This window comes from Perca flavescens, chromosome 12 (assembly GCF_004354835.1).
Source record: "Perca flavescens isolate YP-PL-M2 chromosome 12, PFLA_1.0, whole genome shotgun sequence".
Lineage (NCBI taxonomy): Eukaryota > Metazoa > Chordata > Actinopteri > Perciformes > Percidae > Perca > Perca flavescens.
The window spans coordinates 6,783,611-6,800,299 of record NC_041342.1 but is presented as its reverse complement, the minus strand read 5'-3'; the positions used below and the strand labels follow the sequence as shown (position 1 = coordinate 6,800,299).

The following is a 16,689-nucleotide window of genomic DNA, read 5'->3' as shown; positions in this document are numbered from 1 at the left end:
CCAGGAGTGTTCAGCCACTGAAGATGCAACACAGTCAGCGCTCCGGTCCCGCCGCTGTCTGCTCGCTTCCATCCACAGCTGCAGCCTGCCCTCCACCTCCACCTGGGGACCAGTGGAGCCACACCGTTAACTCTGGTGTAGTTTGTTCCTAAATGAATGGCCCCTATGTGTGGAGTGTGTTTTAAAATATGTGTGTGTTTTGTTTGAGTATCTATCTAAGTGTCTGGCTCCTGGTAGGAGGAGGAGGAGGAGAGGGATGGCAAAGTGAAATGGAGATTCAGGCGTCTACGGGGCCTGAGCAGGCGTGGAAGCGACTGGCTCTGGGTGATGTATGGAGACCACGCCGGAGGACTTGAATTTGGGAAGGTGGAGGCCAAATTTGTTCTCCACCCCGGCAAAGGTAGCTGCAGCCAGGCGGTAGCCTCCGACGTGGTCGGCGTTAATGGGAGGAAGCTCCGAGATGCGAGACTTGGGTGTGGGCTCAGATCCTGACGGACGACTGCAGAGAGGAGAGAGGCGGACCGGAGTGACCATTACACAAACCTACTTACATTTATATACATGTATGTTATGACATAAGTCCTTTTCATTTTATAAAAAAAAATAACTTTTCTAAGGCGTCATGATGGAAAATAGGCCAGTATAGTGCATCCTGAGGTCAACCTGTAAAGTTACATGTCAAGCCACTGCTGCTGTGTTGGTCTACCAAGTCAAAATATTGCAAAAAAAAAAAAAAAATATATATATATATATATATATATATATATATATTTTTATTAGCATCAATAGGCAGTTGAAGAGTTTTATTTCCTGCCTCTAAAGCCATATGTTCTGTATTTCCATACTGGCCATGAATCTTTATATTCCATCTTCACATGTGCTTCCCCAACCTCCCTCCTCTACTTCACAGCTGTCTGTAAGTAAAGTTGATAAAAACTAAAAGCTACAAAAGTGACTTCACTGCTCACTCTCCTTTTAACACAAAGAGAAAATCAACTTACTGTCCTCCAAAGTCAATGTAGAACCACCGCTGTAAGAGCTCATAAGTCACCAGAGTCACACCAAACTGAGGAGAAGACCGGCACATACGAGCTGGAGAAAACAGAGACATTGTTTAATACGGTTTACATGCACAATCCATCTTAGACAAACACTGCATCGATGCATGCAGGAGAACGAACGAACACGAACACACACACACACACACACACACCTCCAGCTCCCTTCCACAAAGCCCTAAACCCCTCCTCTCTCATAATCTTCCTGAAGCAGTCGATGACGCCGCTGTAAGTGGTCTGTCCTGCCCTCGCTGCGACTTGCAGACGCGTCTTGATGACATCGGCAGGCGTCACAAGGGAGGCCGCAGGGATACCTTGGAAACAGAGTTAACAGCAAGGGGGACGTAAAATTAATAACAACCAATAGCCTGCTAGTTAGTACTTATTGATTCTGCTCCCTCTCTCCCGTGCAGTATTTCATCAAATGCGTTGCAGGTAAAGCGCTGACTGGCTGACTGACTGGCTGGCTGGCTGACTGACTGACTGACTGACTGGCTTGGCTGACTGGCTGCTTCTGCTGCTCTAGGTCAGAATCCGAGCTTACCTGCGATCGCTCCGGCAGTGAGAAGCTGCAGAGCTCCCAGCCTGCCTTGATCGTCGGCAAACTGGGTCTTGAGGTGGGCATACGCGGGGAAATAGATGGCAGAGAAGGGGATGTCTCTCAGGAAACATGCTTTAGCACCCTAGAAAGAACACACAAAGAAGAGACAGACGTATGAGACGATGAAAGAGTGAGGCAAAGTGAAAGAGTGCATAAATGCCAGACATAATGAACGCCAGTAAATTAAATAGGGGCTCTTCCCCCCCTTCCTCCCCTCTCCTCTACAAACTACTAATTCAACCTTCATTGGGGCGTCCTGAGAGGAGACTGCGGTACACTAAAAGGAAACCTTACCTTGTAGAGGCCGAAGAAGCCCAGGTCACGAACCACGCTGAGCGCGCTGACTCGAGGCCCGGTGGTGATCTCGCCTGCCACCTGCAGGCGAATCTTCACAATCTCCAGAGGGTTGGTAAAGATCACCTGAGAGCCTCCAGCCTGGATGTATGTGGGGAAGGAGAGCTTGTTCACACATTTATAAAAAAAAAAAAAAAAAAAAAAAAAAAAAAAGATCACTGCTCCTGCAGCTCACATGTACGCAGCTGTGGGATGTAGTAAGAGTAAGAATGAAATCCTGATCAATCATTTACTTTGCCATTTCCTCAGACGGTAAAGGTGTGCTGGGCCAATGCGTGTAAGGATGAACAACACTATCAAAAACTAAAAAATGGAAGAAGGAAAAGAAAAAAAAAACATGTTGCATTGAACAATGACAATTTATCTCTGGATGCAAATAAGCAGTCCGCTGTTAGTGTTGCCATTTGGAAGTCCGCAAGCAAGTTAATACAACAAACCGACTGCGTGCATGAGCAGCTTTTTAACTGCCTTTAACCACTAAGCAGGCACACACCGACCGGTTCTTCTTTTCTAGGGTTCATTTATGATGGAGCAGGATACAAAAGTGTTTGGGATCTAGGACTTACACAGCCGCCAGCCATAACCTCAGCCCAAAAAGGAATCTCGTCGCCCTTGCCGGTGAACTTGTCTCTTACAAAGTCATTCACCTGTGGGACACAAACACAATTCAATTTGACGTTGATTTTAAGCTTCTTCTCACTGTATTTGTCATTTTGTGGAGACCTTTTGTATGATTTTGTTTTAATTCTTCTTCTTTTTCCCCATGTGTTGTGTAGGATTTCATTGTCAAACATGCAGTAAATATAAATATAAAATAAAATCATTAAAATTACCAATGCAACATAAGTGTGTGTGCAAAGTCAATATGGAGTGGTGGGCAAGTATGCGTTGTGTTATGCGAGGGGAGGTACTCACTGTGAGTTTGATAGCCTTCTCAGGTGCTACACCTATAAGCTGAGGGACCAGGCCTGTGGGGCATCATGGGAGATTGAGTGAGGAGAATCCAATTTGATTAGTATTACTGAGCACACAGGAGCAACAGAGGAGACATCCGAAAGAAATAAGAAGATGGAAAATAAGACTCGGTCAAAAACATGAAGGCGGAGACAGAGAAAGACATACAGAGCTGTTACAAAGGACATGAAAGCTGAGGAAGCCTGAGAGAGGGATGGAAGAACATTCATCAAAACTGCTCACAACAGGAGTTTGTTGTAATTAGTATGATGCAACACAGCCCAAAATAAAGTACAGCAATAGCAATTCTGCTACTATTAGACAAAGAAGGATGCCGCATCACATCAACGAGAAAAAAAAATAGAAAAACATTTAAATTCATTTACCAAAATAAGTTGAAGTCTTCATTTTAAAAACACTCTGGGGAGTCTGGCTCATGGTCTATTTTGTTATTTTGTTGTATGGTCTTGAATATTGTACGTACTGTATCATCTCCTCTTGATTTTTGTCTGGGTGGGTGGTGATGACGAGGGGGGGGGATATTCATGTTGCAAAATGTATGTTTTGTGTTAAATATTTAAAACAATTAAAAAAAAAAAAAACTGTTAATGACAAAAAAACGAAAAAGCTTCAACTGAGCAAATGTATATTTTAAATTCAAACAGGGCAGCCACTGTAGAAATATTTTATTAACAAAATGTGTGTATGTGCTCGTCGTAAAAGAGCTGCGTTAGTCATTGAGGACAGTGGTCATTGTTTGAATGTCGCAAGAACGGAAGAGGAAGTTGCACCACACGGAAGGCCCCCGACCTTGGCGTGTGTGTCTGTGAAGATACCCCCCCATGAGGCTAGGGCTCATAATTCAGAGGACAACTTGGTGGACCAGCTCTGACTTGATGTCTGTTGCTAGGGAAACTTAGTCTCTGTTTGTGAACCCACAGCTGTGTTGTAACTTGTAACTTGCTTAACTGAACTCTTCGTCTCAGACTGATCCTTGTGTTCTGGTAAACTTAAGTCCGATGTAAGAAGGCGCGGGAATTCATAAATTGGGAGTCAGATTTGACAGGCCTTAGTTTAGACGGAGAAGTGGAGAAAGATGAAACTAAAGCTCTATTCACAGTGAACTACTACCAGGGGGCCTCATGTGATTTAGGAACACGCAAGTTGACATGCAAGTTCACACAGATTTAAGATCACAGACGACCTCAGTTATTACAAGGAGGTCCCCAGGTCACACTAGTCCCTTAAGATGACGAAACTAAATAAAAGCCAGAACACTAAAAAGCCAAATCACTGGTGTTGTGACTGCAGACAGAGGAGAAGACAGGTGCCTTTGTGGCCTACCTCTATAGAAGCCAAAGAAGCCCTCGTAGCGAAGCACCTTCTTAGCGCAGTCAAAGCTGTTCTTGTACATAAGCTCTCCGACAAAGGAGCCTGTGGACCTCTGGTTCTGCATACGAGTCTTCACCAAGTCGATGGGGTACACAGCCGTCGCTCCCGTAGCTGTGTAAACACACACACAAACTCAGACGAAAATAACAGCCCTGGAATTAGATACAACAGACGCTGCCTCTGGCCACAGGGTAGCTCACCTCCAGCGATGGAGCCCAGGCTGAACCTGTAGGAGGACTCCGCAACCTGGAGCAACACAGACCTGGAACCATCCCCATGGGCCTGATGGGAAATCACACATGGGACCATGCATTTGAATTAGTTTATTTTGCACAATAAAATCAAGACAATAAAATAACGTAATAGAAAATAAAGATTGTGTAGGTGAGATTAATAAACCCCCTAGGGGCGTATAGAAGGAATCTCACCTAAGGGAGAGAAGAAGAAAAATATATAATGAGCAATTACAAGAGTCCTAAACAATCAAATTGAACGCAAATAAGCACTGAAATAAAAAAAAAAACAAGCATAAGGTTGGCTATACAAACAACAGAGGCATAAAATAAATTACAAGAATATAGATAAAAATGAGGATATGTGGACTTATGTGTGTATGTGTGAGTACTAGTAGTAATGAATTTACATTATGAAAAAGTTGTTTATCGCTGTGAATTGCTCGTGGCGTGAATACAGAAAGTGTGATACATTATAAGTAGCTCTGGTGTTTATAGATATTTTACAGATGGACAGTTAACTGCGGATCAGATTGTATGCAAATGACGACAATTTTACCATCAATTAGGAGTTGCACATACACACTGCTACAGGCATCCTACCTGCTTTTGGGTTTCAGCCAGGTGATGGGGCAGGCATCCTTCCTCTAATGGAGCTATCCTCTCAATGTCAGAAAGATTCAGGCGCCTGATAACACAGGTGTTTATTTACATCACTGTCATCCTACAGATCTGAATAGTTCTCAGTAATTGTCAGTAAAGTACAGAAAAATGTAAGGGGATTTAGGGATTTGGGCCTGACAGATTATATAACAGACTTTAACTGAATATCAGAATGAGTGTTTACCCAGAGGGGGAGAACAGGCCTGACAATTGGTACAGGATGTCAATTTCCATGGGAGTGATCTGCCCAAACTTGTTGGCAGCATGAACAAACTCCTCTGCAGAGAGAGTGAGAGAAAAAAAGATAAGAGAAAGTTACTTTCTATAATAACAAGGATATTTCTGACACACTCGTGTAAGATCTTCAGCTGAATGGCAGACACACAACATTAGAGTAATGTGAGCACTGGAAACTATTTGTGCACCTTTGGTCACGAGTGTGTCCTTCCGCGTGCCAGCCAGTGTGCTGTAGATCTTGCGAATCAGCTCCATGTTGTTCAGGAGGGAGTTGAAGGCATTGAAGTAAGAGAAGCTGACCAAGTGAGAGGTGCTGCCACCTGCAGCCTGGTACAAGTGCATATTTATATTTAACTCTTAATGAGAAAGACAAGACACACAGTTTCAAATTTGACCCAATACTGCATTATGTAAATTTAAGCTACCTTCTTTTTCTTTTTCATTCTTTTAATGGCAGGGGCTAAGCAGTAACTACTTTACTTGAATTGTCATATTGTAGGGACGTTCTTTTTTATTATAGCCTGAGCTTGTGCCTTTATAATTAAGCTCTTGACAGTGTAGAAACAACATGTATCTATACCGAAATGTATTTATTTATGTACAACAGAGCAAATCTTAGCAGGCTATCTAACTTCATGTGACAAGAATGTCAGGTAACTGATGACAACACCACATTTAGCCCTGTCAATAAGTGTCAGAGATTAGAAGAGCCTGAGCTGAGCTTATCATTTAAATTAGAAATGCACCAGGCCCAAGTTGAAAAATGACTAGTATTATCCTTTACAGTTAATAACCCCAGTTGCAAAGCGGATGAGGATTTACCTCTGCTCAGTTTGGAGACTTTCATAACCCCACAGGTCAGAGTGGATTTTATTGCCACTAGCCAGTGATCAAAACATTGTATTGTATTGTTTAAATAGTTTGGGGCAAATGAAAAGCATTATGTCCCTGTTCACCTTGGAATATTAACAGTTTGCTACCCAAAAAGTGGGAGATGACTGAGCTTCCAGCTATGAAAATTAATTTAATTTAATTAATTTAACAGGCTGTGGTTATCTGAAAATAACATCCTCCAGACAATCAGAACAGAGTATTCTCTGTGGCCACGGTGAATAATTATACAAACTACTGTCATTAAGCTCTTCATGCACGCACACACAAACACTCACGGAGACGAGGTTCTCCTCCACAAAGGGTGTGAGCATGTGGTGTCTGATGGTGGCCATAATGTCACTGAAGTCCAAGGCGGAGATGACGCCATTCTTCCCATTGTCCTTCTGGGCGAACGCCTGGCGTGCATGCTCCAACTGCAGCTCCTAAAAACATGACACACACGAGTGTAAATATAATATTTAGTAAAGGAGATAAAGTAAAATAAAAGAGAGTCAGCTAAAGAGCTGTGTGTGTGTGTGTGTGTGTGTGTGTGTGTGTGTTTAATTGGCACACCTGCAGGAACTGGGTGAACTCGAGGTAGCTGATGCGTTTCTTGCGGTCGTGCCCAAAGTGCAGACGGATGAACTCACAGTCCCAGTTGAAGGGAATGTGGTGGTGCACTGTGGTCTGGCTAAAGATGTCCCGCACATTGTCTGAAGCACAAATGTACATTCAAACAAAAGGAATCAATAATCATAAGAAAGTAAGTAGAGGTAGGAAGGAAAGCAAAAACGATTATGCAAGTCCATCCTTGTGTAATGCCTTAGGCCGAGGAGTAATCTGGTTAACAATGTCATGTTAGGAAATTCTTTCTACACAAAATGCCCTCATGATGGAGCACACAAACACATCAGGAATGGATTCAGTGCTACGGCACATAAGCTAGAGAATTTCCTTTAAATCCTGATTAAAAATACTCGACACAGGTCTACATAGCTATATTTACGTATACTGCCATTTTGTTCCCCATTGAAATCATGTGAACTGAACTCAAAGCAAAAATATAGTAAACACACAAATCCGTACCAAAGGAAATGTTTCCAGTTCCATTCTTGTCAAACAGCTGGAAGGCTACTATGAAGAGAGCGTCGGGGGCACACAACACTGACTCAAACGCAAGGAACTCCTGGAACGAGATCAGCCTGCCATTGTGGGTGTATATGTGGTGGAAGAAAAAAAATAAATGTATATATATATTGTTAAACAAACGTATTAAAGATTTAATGCTAAGGTAAGATCATCCTGTATTCCTTAAAGGACTAGTACACATAAATCACACGCACAAAAAAATTTTCTTCTCTGTTCCTTGGGACAGTTTTCAATATTTTTCACCTTTGATATAAATGTGTGTGTGTGTGTGTGTGTGTGTGTGTGTGTGTGTGTGTGTGTGTGTGTGTGTGTGTGTATATATATATATATATATATATATATATATATATATATATATATATATATATACAGTGGGGGAAATAAGTATTTGACCCCTTGCTGATTTTGCAGGTTTGCCCACTTACAAAGAATGCAAAAATCTACAATTTTAATCATATGTACATTCTAACAGTGAAAGACAGAATCCCAAAGAAAATTCCAGAAAATCACATCATATGAATTTATTAAAATTGATAACCATCTGATGAGGAAAAACAAGTATTTGACCCCCTGGACAAACAGCATGTTAATATTTTGTAGAAAAGCCATTATTGGCCAGCACAGATGTCAAACGGTTTTTATAGTTGGTGACAAGGTTTGTGCACATTTCGGCAGGGATGTTGCCCCTCCTCCCTGCAGACAGCCTCCAAATCATTCAGGTTCGAGGTTGTCGCCTGGCAACTCGAATTTTAAGCTCCCTCCAAAGATTTTCAATCGGATTCAGGTCTGGAGACCGGCTAGGCCACTCCAGAACCTTGATGTGCTTCTTCTTCAGCAACTCTTTTGTTGCTTTGGCGGCGTGCTTAGGGTCGTTGTCGTGCTGAAACACCCATCCTCGACCCATCTTCAGCTCTCTCACTGAGGGAAGGAGATGTCGGTCCAGAATTCCACGATACATGGCCCCGTCCATCCTCCCCTCAATACGATGGAGTTGTCCCGTCCCCTTGGCTGAAAAGCACCCCCAAAGCATGATGTTGCCACCACCATGCTTGACGGTGGGGATGGTGTTCTTTGGGTTGTACTCGGTGTTCTTTGCCCTCCAAACACGACGAGTTGAGTTGAGGCCAAAAAGTTCTATTTTGGTCTCATCTGACCACATCACCTTCTTCCAGGCCTCTTCTGAGTCGTCCAGGTGGTGAATGGCGAACTTCATGCGGGCCTGTACATGTTTCTTCTTGAGCAGGGGGGACCTTGCGTGCGCTGCAGGATTTCAATCCATGACGGCGTAGTGTGTTACCAACCGTTTCTTTTGTAACTGTGGTCCCAGCTGCCTTCAGTTGATTCATCAGTTCCCCCCTTGTGGTTTTGGGATGATTCCTCACCGTTCGCATGATCAGGGACACCCCACGAGGCAAGATCTTGTGTGGAGGCCCAGACCGAGGGAGGTTGGCGGTGGTGTGGTGCTTCTTCCATTTCCTGATAACTGCACCGACAGTTGATCTTTTCTCTCCAAGTTGCTTTCCGATTCTCTTGTAGCCCATCCCAGCCTTGTGCAGATCAACAATCTTGTCCCTGATGTCCGTAGAAAGCTCTTTGGTCTTGCCCATGGTGGTGATGTTGGATGCTGGTTGTTTGGGTGTTGACAGGTGTCTTTTATACAGGTAACGAGGTGAGGCAGGTGTATTTGATGTAGATAATTGGTTCGGATTGGGGCTGTGTCTTAAAGAAAGACTAACTGGCTTGTAGGAGCCAGAATACTTGCTGTTTGTCCAGGGGGTCAAATACTTGTTTTTCCTCATCAGATGGTTATCAATTTTAATAAATTCATATGATGTGATTTTCTGGAATTTTCTTTGGGATTCTGTCTTTCACTGTTAGATTGTACATATGATTACAATTGTAGATTTTTGCATTCTTTGTAAGTGGGCAAACCTGCAAAATCAGCAAGGGGTCAAATACTTATTTCCCCCACTGTATATATACACACACACACACACACACACACACACACACACACACACACACACACACACACACACACACACATATATATATATATATATATATATATATATATATATATATATATATATAAAATAGTATATGCAAACAGTTACTATGAAATGTGTTGAATGACCCTAGGGCTGACAGATAAACAGTCTGCGTAAAAAAAAAAAAAAAGAAAAAGAAAATCACAAATATTACTAAGATTTTCCAAACGGATCAAAACACTAAGTCACTTGATCAACTGCATGCACAAACAGTCTGGGAAACGGGAGTCATTGGGACAATCTTATCTGCAAGTGGCTGATAGTGGCAACTACTGATCAGACATGGCTCAATAAACTGTCAATTAGTAATGATAAGCTGTGTGTTCATGTGTTTTTTTTGCATGCCGTTTCCGATCAGTACGTACCCGTCCTTGGTGGTGTCAGCCACAGCAGCGATGAGCTGTACCGTTTTGGGGTTGTGGTGGATCTGCGTGTGTAGTCCTAGATACCTCTGGACAAAGTCTCCCGGGGTCATGAACCTCTCTCCATCCTTGTCCGCTACACTGGCGTACTGAGTAGAGAAACAAAACGTAACATCGGCATGGATACCTTACACTTTACAGCTGCCAACCTCTTTTCCCTTAACTCGAAATGAGTTACCCAACAGTGTATTTATTTAATAAGCAATTACAACAATCGGTTCTTGTAAACAAATAAATACCCCCCAAAAAACAGGTGGTTGTACCCAATCCCACAGAGCGAACAGTGCTTGTACACCTCCAGTTATCTCTGGAAGTTGTGTGGTCCATTTACATAACCTAGAGTTGATCCGTCTCAATAGCTTAGCATGACTTGACCTTCACAGCGCCCTAGCAAATTACCTCCAATCTGACCTTTACTAATAGGCCCAGCTGATTCATGTTGCACCTGAATAACAGAGTCATTACTCTTTCAGTTGTGGCGTGTTATGTCAGAATGACAGCAGCCCACACATGCGCACGCGTGATCAGGAACACGTGCACCGATGTTTTTAGCTTCAGCTTGCAAGCTATTTGGCCTTTGTATAGCCGGGTACTGACAAGTATCACACACTCACCATGCAGAACACAGTGGAGCAAGGTGAAGGTTAACCAAATCCACTCTTATTACAGTCTCTCAGTACATATATCATGGTTGTACAGAGGCCAGTCTGCCTTCATATCCTCAGACACGCAACAGCCTTCACTCTGACTTAAAATGTTTTGTATACATAACATAATAACATGAGCACTGGTGTGACGCTGTGCTCTCTGATCCATTAAACAGGACATGCAGGTCCTTGCTTAGGCTGTACTGGAGGCAGTGAAACAAAATGTAACAATTAGCACCTAAAAAAAAAAAAGTGATGCTCTACTGACTAAAGCTACCCTATCAACGACACCAACCTCTGCCTTATAAACAATCCAACACGTTCCTTTAACATGTCATGACAATCAAAGCAGGCTGAGATTGAGAAAAGCAGCATTTCTTTTTTCAGCACTGAACCTAAAAACCCATTCCACTCACAACAGCTGCTGCTGACTCAACAGCTATGAACCACAATTGTTTAGGCTTCAACTTCTGTCAGGAAAACACAGTCACGTTTAGGCTAAGCGATGAATATGACCATGACAAGCTATTCAGATACAGTTATGTATGCTTTAATGTAACTACAGGAGTCTGTGTTGGACTTTTAACTGTGGCTAAGGCTGTAATTCAAACCCCATGACAAACCTACAAGCTCATTCCCCATGTGAAAACAGTCCTGGGTGAGCAGTTTTCTACAGACAGAGCTGTTTCCCAAAAACATCTGATAGACACGTGTGCATCTATGCGTGATCTGACACTGACCATAAAAACATTCAAGATGTTGTGCAAAGTAAACCTTACCTTTTGGAAGATTGATTTCAGCTCACTTGGGTCCCCGCGTTTGGTAGATTGCACCTAAAACAATACACATTAAAATAACATTATTCGACCATGCGAGTGTGCGTTTTTACATTGCCAAATAAGATGCTGTTTACAACAGGTTTTGCAGGCGGTGCACTGGATAGAAGATGAAGCAAAACAAGCCTTTGAGTTGTCTCCTTGAAACGTCCACTGTTGTTGTGAAGGAGAAACTCAACCTACTGCGACAGACACGGCACACAGTCAAAGCTCACGACTAGCTTACACCCTGGTATGCTCTCAAGTTGAAGAAGTTAGGCAGCTAGCTAAACAATCGACCAGGCAAACAATCTAAACACAAGCTCAAAAACTACCGTTACAACTGGGTAGGCGGCTAGCAAGCACAAACTATTCGTTTGAAGAGGACACAAACCGTTTGAGTTGCAATGACATTTTAAGCTTTAAAACGGCAAACTGGGAGCAAACTGACAAAACGTCGACTGCTGCGAAAAGATGCGACGCAAGCTGGCATTTGTTGTCTTATTACGGCATTATGTTTAGCATTATCTCGCTAACTTCGAGGTTGTGGATGTCTCATCAAGGCCAGAACACTGGGTAGCCGCTAGCCCGGTGATGCTACCGCCTCAGAGTACACCGCATCAGAGACACCCTACCCGGGCAGGAGCTAGAAGTCTGTCTTTGATCATTTCTACACAAGAAAACGAACAGAAGGCATGCAGACATATTAAAGTAGAGGTTTGACTATCGCTACGAGAGCGATGCCGAAGTCACCTTGGCCGCCATGCTGGTTTGACGTCACGTACAGTGAGCGAGCAGCGAGAAAGAGCGTAGCTAGTACGCCCTCGGCTCGGCTCGGACGCGTAACGTTGTAGTCCGAACGTGAAAAGCGAACAGCGCAGCCTTTCACAAATATAAACCGATAACTAATAGTCAACTATTCACTCACTCTCGCCAAATTACTTGACAGTAACAATATGAAAGATTTTACTGTGATGAGAGAACTGTATCCTGTACCACATGGAAAAGATGCGCGCGTGCACTCTCTGCTGATGCAAGGGGCGTTCATGCGCTGATATGAAGTGACAGATTCACAAACGTCTTTGTTTTTGGAACCGGCAAGCTCTCAGTGGTGGAAGAAGTAGCCTACTTAGATCTTTTATTTAGGTAAACGTAATAATACCACAGTGTAAAAATACTCTGTAAAAGTCCTGTATTTAAAATCTTCCATAATAGCATCAACATACTTGTATGCCAAAAGTGAAAGTAGTCGTTATGCAAAATGGCCCATTTTAAAATAATAGATTTTGTACCACTGGATGATTTAAAGTTTAAGCATCACTAATAATGCAGCTGTTGCCTAATTTGAGCTATTTTATATACTGCTGGGTAGCTTAATAATAATAATAATAATAATAATAATAATACATCATCATTTATTGTGTATTATTGATCTAAATCTGCAAACTAACTAATGTTGTCAAATACATGTAGTGGAGTAAAAAGTACAATATTGGCTATAGTGTAGTAGAAGTAGGTATACAATTATATAAAATTGCATAAATTGCATTGTTTTTTTTAATAAAATGGAACTACTCATATGTACAAGTAGCCCAACATTTTTACTTAAATACAGTGAATGTACTTTGTTACATTCTATCACTAATTACTACTACTACTAGGCTATTACTATTACTTATAGTATATTACTACCTCTGCTCCTACTAGTATATGCTAGTGCAAGTAGACTACTAATGGCTACTACTGCTGTGAAAACAGTCTACTGTTCCTGCGGACTCTTCTTTATAGCTCACCTCTATCCCTTGGTCCATACTCGCTGTGTTCCAACAATTCCAGGAATCTAGCAATAGTTAGGCTAATGTTTGTGCTGAGGAATGTTTTCAGTTGACTTTATTTCAACCATGCATATCTCAAGACTGTTCTCCCCAATTTCCATCAACAAACTACTAACACCCTGGACTTGGTTTACACCTTAAAATGTGCATACCAGCCATTCCCCCTCCCCCACATCGGCCCCTCTGACCACATCAGTGTCATGCTAATAGGCCTACCTGCATACAGACCAAAGGTGAATGTCACAAAACCAGTTCTGAAGCAGGTACCCAGAGCCTTAATAGCCGCTTTCTGACCAAGTAGTTAAACAAGTCTCCCAAAGAGAAACAGGTATCTCTCTCCCACCTCTGCCTGCTGCGCTGTGGACGTGTGTGTGTGTGTGTGTGTGTGTCCACGCTTGTGGAGTTTAACTCCGAAAAGACAGTTAACTGCAGGTTCCCGTTAATCTTATGATGGACATGTGTTGTGAAACACAGTCCATCATAAGATTAATGGGAACCACAACTTATATTTAAACAAAGTGAATTTAGTGATGACTTAGATGGTGAAAATTGTCCCGTTGTTGATCTGTACCAGAAACCCGACCCTCGTTGACCTAGGTTCCTATGCTGAAAACAGCGAAAAGACCCTGCCCTGAAGTAGGAGCTGAAAGAGTTACAGGGACTGCGGCCAGAGGAACCCAAAATGGTCCAGTCGGAACACAAGAAAAAAAGAGTTCTAGGAATTTTATGTTCTAGGAACTGCAAAAATCCCTCCGGTTGGAAAGCGGCTAATGTGAGGAGGGCCCAAAAAATGCTAGAATCATGAATAGCGGTGGATGCGGGGAGGGGTCCACAGAAAATGCCTTTCTACAGGGCCCAGAATTTTGTGCTACGCCCCTGCGTGTGTAGCCCGAGAGGGTACCTGCTGCATTCCAGGACTGCTTTGACACCACTGATTGGAATACGTTTAAGCAGGCAGCTACCTATAACAATCATACAGACATTGAGGAGTATTCGGACACTGTGCGAACATTAGCAAATGCATTGCTGATGTAACCACCACCCAAACCATCACAACATGGGCAAACCAGAAGCCATGGCTGACAGGAGAGGTCCATGGGCTATTGAGGGCCAGGAACGCCGCCTTATAGCTAAGGGGATGAAGCTGGCCTGAGAACAGCAAGGACCAACCTGTCTAGTGACATTTTAAAGACAGCAGAGACGCGGGGAGCCTGTGGCGTCGTATGCAGACCTTCACGGACTACAAACCCTCGCCACAAACCTGTGACAGCCACACCTCTCTGCTAAATGACCTCAACAGCTGTACCAGGTTCGTAGCACACAACAGCATGCCCCCACAGAAAATTACCCCTCCCTCCCCATGACCAGGCTCTTTGCCTGACTGGAGCCAGCGTGAAGAGAACCCTCTCCAAGATCAACACCCGCAAGGCTGCAGGTCCGGACAACATCCCGTTATGCTTTAAAGCCACCACCATCATGGCTGGGGAGGGATGTTGTGCTTCGTGACTGCCTGGAGAATGAAGCTGTTTGCCAGTCTGGTAAAACAGGCTTGGATGGTACAGTCTCCCAGATGGCAAGCGGCTGAAGAGGCTGTGTGAGGGGTGGCTGATGTCACCCACAATGTTGGTAGCTTTGCGGGTGAGGCGGGTTTGGTAAATGGTAAACTTGAATAAAGACTTATACGTGGTTAAATACAGAATGTGCATTTGTGAAAAGTTGGCCCATCATAAGTTGTCACACTATGTGGGGTAAATTGTCACTTTATATTTTTCAACAGATATGAACATGTATAAAAGTGGAGGCGTTTTCATTACATTCATTTTTGCAATTCCGTAATTGAAGTATTTGGCAGTAATTTATTAGTGTCCTGCCGGTGTTGGTCTTTCCTTCATAATTTCAAACCCTTTTAAAAGGATTCCCTTATTAGCCTGAAAAAGACAGATATTTTTAAAATTTTTCTTTTTTTTTTTAAATCTCATGAGAAAAAGTGTAAATAAAAAAGTCCAAACAAATTAATGTATTGATCAATAAAGAAGTAATTCTGTTGCATTTTGATATTTATTTAGGATTTCAAAATAAAATAAAAAAACGGGCTTCAATGTCTGAACCAAGAAGCCCGTGTTTTTATTTTATAGTTTCATAGTACACTCACCTAAAGGATTATTTGGAACACATGTAAGATTTCACGTTAATGCAATTATCTAATCAACCAATCACATGGCAGCTGCTTCAATGCATTTAGTGGTCCAGGTCTAGACAATCTCCTGAACTCCAAACTGAATGTCAGAATGGGAAAGAAAGGTGATCTGAGCAACTTTGAGCGTGGCATGGTTGTTGGTGCCAGACGGGCTGGTCTGAGTATTTCCCAATCTGCTTGGTTACTGGGATGTTGACGCACAACCATTTCTAGGGTTTACAAAGATACAAAGAGAATGGTCTGAAAAACATTCAGTATGCGGCAGTCCTCTGGGCGAAAATGCCTTGTTGATGCTAGAGGTCAGAGGAGAATGGGCCGACTGATTCCAGCTGATAGAAGATCAACTTTGACTCAAATAACCACTTGTTACAACCGAGGTATGCAGCAAAGCATTTGTGAAGCCACAACACGCACAACCTTGACTTGGATGGGCAACACCTGCAGAAGACCCCACCGGGTACCACTCATCTCCACTAAAAATAGGAAAATTAGGCTACAATTTGCACGAGCTCACCAAAATTGGACAGTTGAAGACTGTAAAAATGTTGCCTGGTCTGATGAGTCTCAATTTCTGTTGAGACATTCAGATGGTAGAGTCAGAATTTGGCGTAAACAGAATGAGAACATGGATCCGTCATGCTTTGTTACCACTGGGCAGGCTGCTGGTGGTGGTGGTGTAATGGTGTGGGGAATGTTTTTTTGGCACACTTTAGGCCCCTTAATACCAATTGGGCATTGTTTAAATGCCACGGCCTACCTGAGCATTGTTTCTGACCATGTCCATCCCTTAATGACCACCATGTACCCATCCTCTGATGGCTACTTCCAGCAGGTTAATGCACCATGTCACAAAGCTCGAATCATTTCAAATTGTTTTTTTGAACATGACAATGAGTTCACTGTATTAAAATGGCCCCCACAGTCACCAGATCTCAACCCAATAGAACATCTTTGGGATGTGGTGGAACGGGAGCTTCGTGCCCTGGATGCACATCCCACAAATCTCCCTCAACTGCAAGATGCTATCCTATCAATATGGGCCAACATTTCTAAAGAATGCTTCCAGCACCTTGTTGAATCAATGCCACGAAGAATTAAGGCAGTTCTGAAGGCAAAAGGGGGTCAAACATGGTATTAGTAGGGTGTTCCTAATAATCCTTAAGGTGAGTGTGTATAGACGATATATAAAACCCTCGGTTACACTCCGC

At 42.9% G+C, this 16,689-nt stretch overlaps 1 protein-coding gene across 3 annotated transcripts; it reads right to left on the bottom strand.

The window, feature by feature from the left end:
* Positions 1–179: 179 nt before the first annotated feature.
* Positions 180–13,460, bottom strand: LOC114565565 (calcium-binding mitochondrial carrier protein Aralar1). Of its 3 annotated transcripts, none has more exons than XM_028593694.1 (18): positions 13,243–13,460; positions 11,414–11,467; positions 9,931–10,076; positions 7,452–7,567; positions 6,939–7,078; positions 6,662–6,808; positions 5,681–5,819; positions 5,440–5,533; positions 5,196–5,280; positions 4,560–4,641; positions 4,312–4,470; positions 2,929–2,981; positions 2,580–2,660; positions 1,954–2,094; positions 1,603–1,741; positions 1,214–1,372; positions 1,002–1,092; positions 180–499 (listed from the first exon to the last, which is right to left on the bottom strand). In XM_028593694.1, exons 1-18 carry the CDS (start codon positions 13,258–13,260, stop codon positions 286–288), a joined length of 2,058 nt encoding a protein of 685 aa, XP_028449495.1. In that variant the 5' UTR covers positions 13,261–13,460; the 3' UTR covers positions 180–285. The 3 variants fall into 3 exon arrangements, with proteins under 3 accessions (XP_028449495.1, XP_028449496.1, XP_028449494.1); XM_028593695.1 differs by lacking the exon at positions 13,243–13,460 and adding an exon at positions 12,203–12,454; XM_028593693.1 differs by lacking the exon at positions 13,243–13,460 and adding an exon at positions 12,085–12,196.
* Between the last annotated feature and the right edge of the window lie 3,229 nt (positions 13,461–16,689).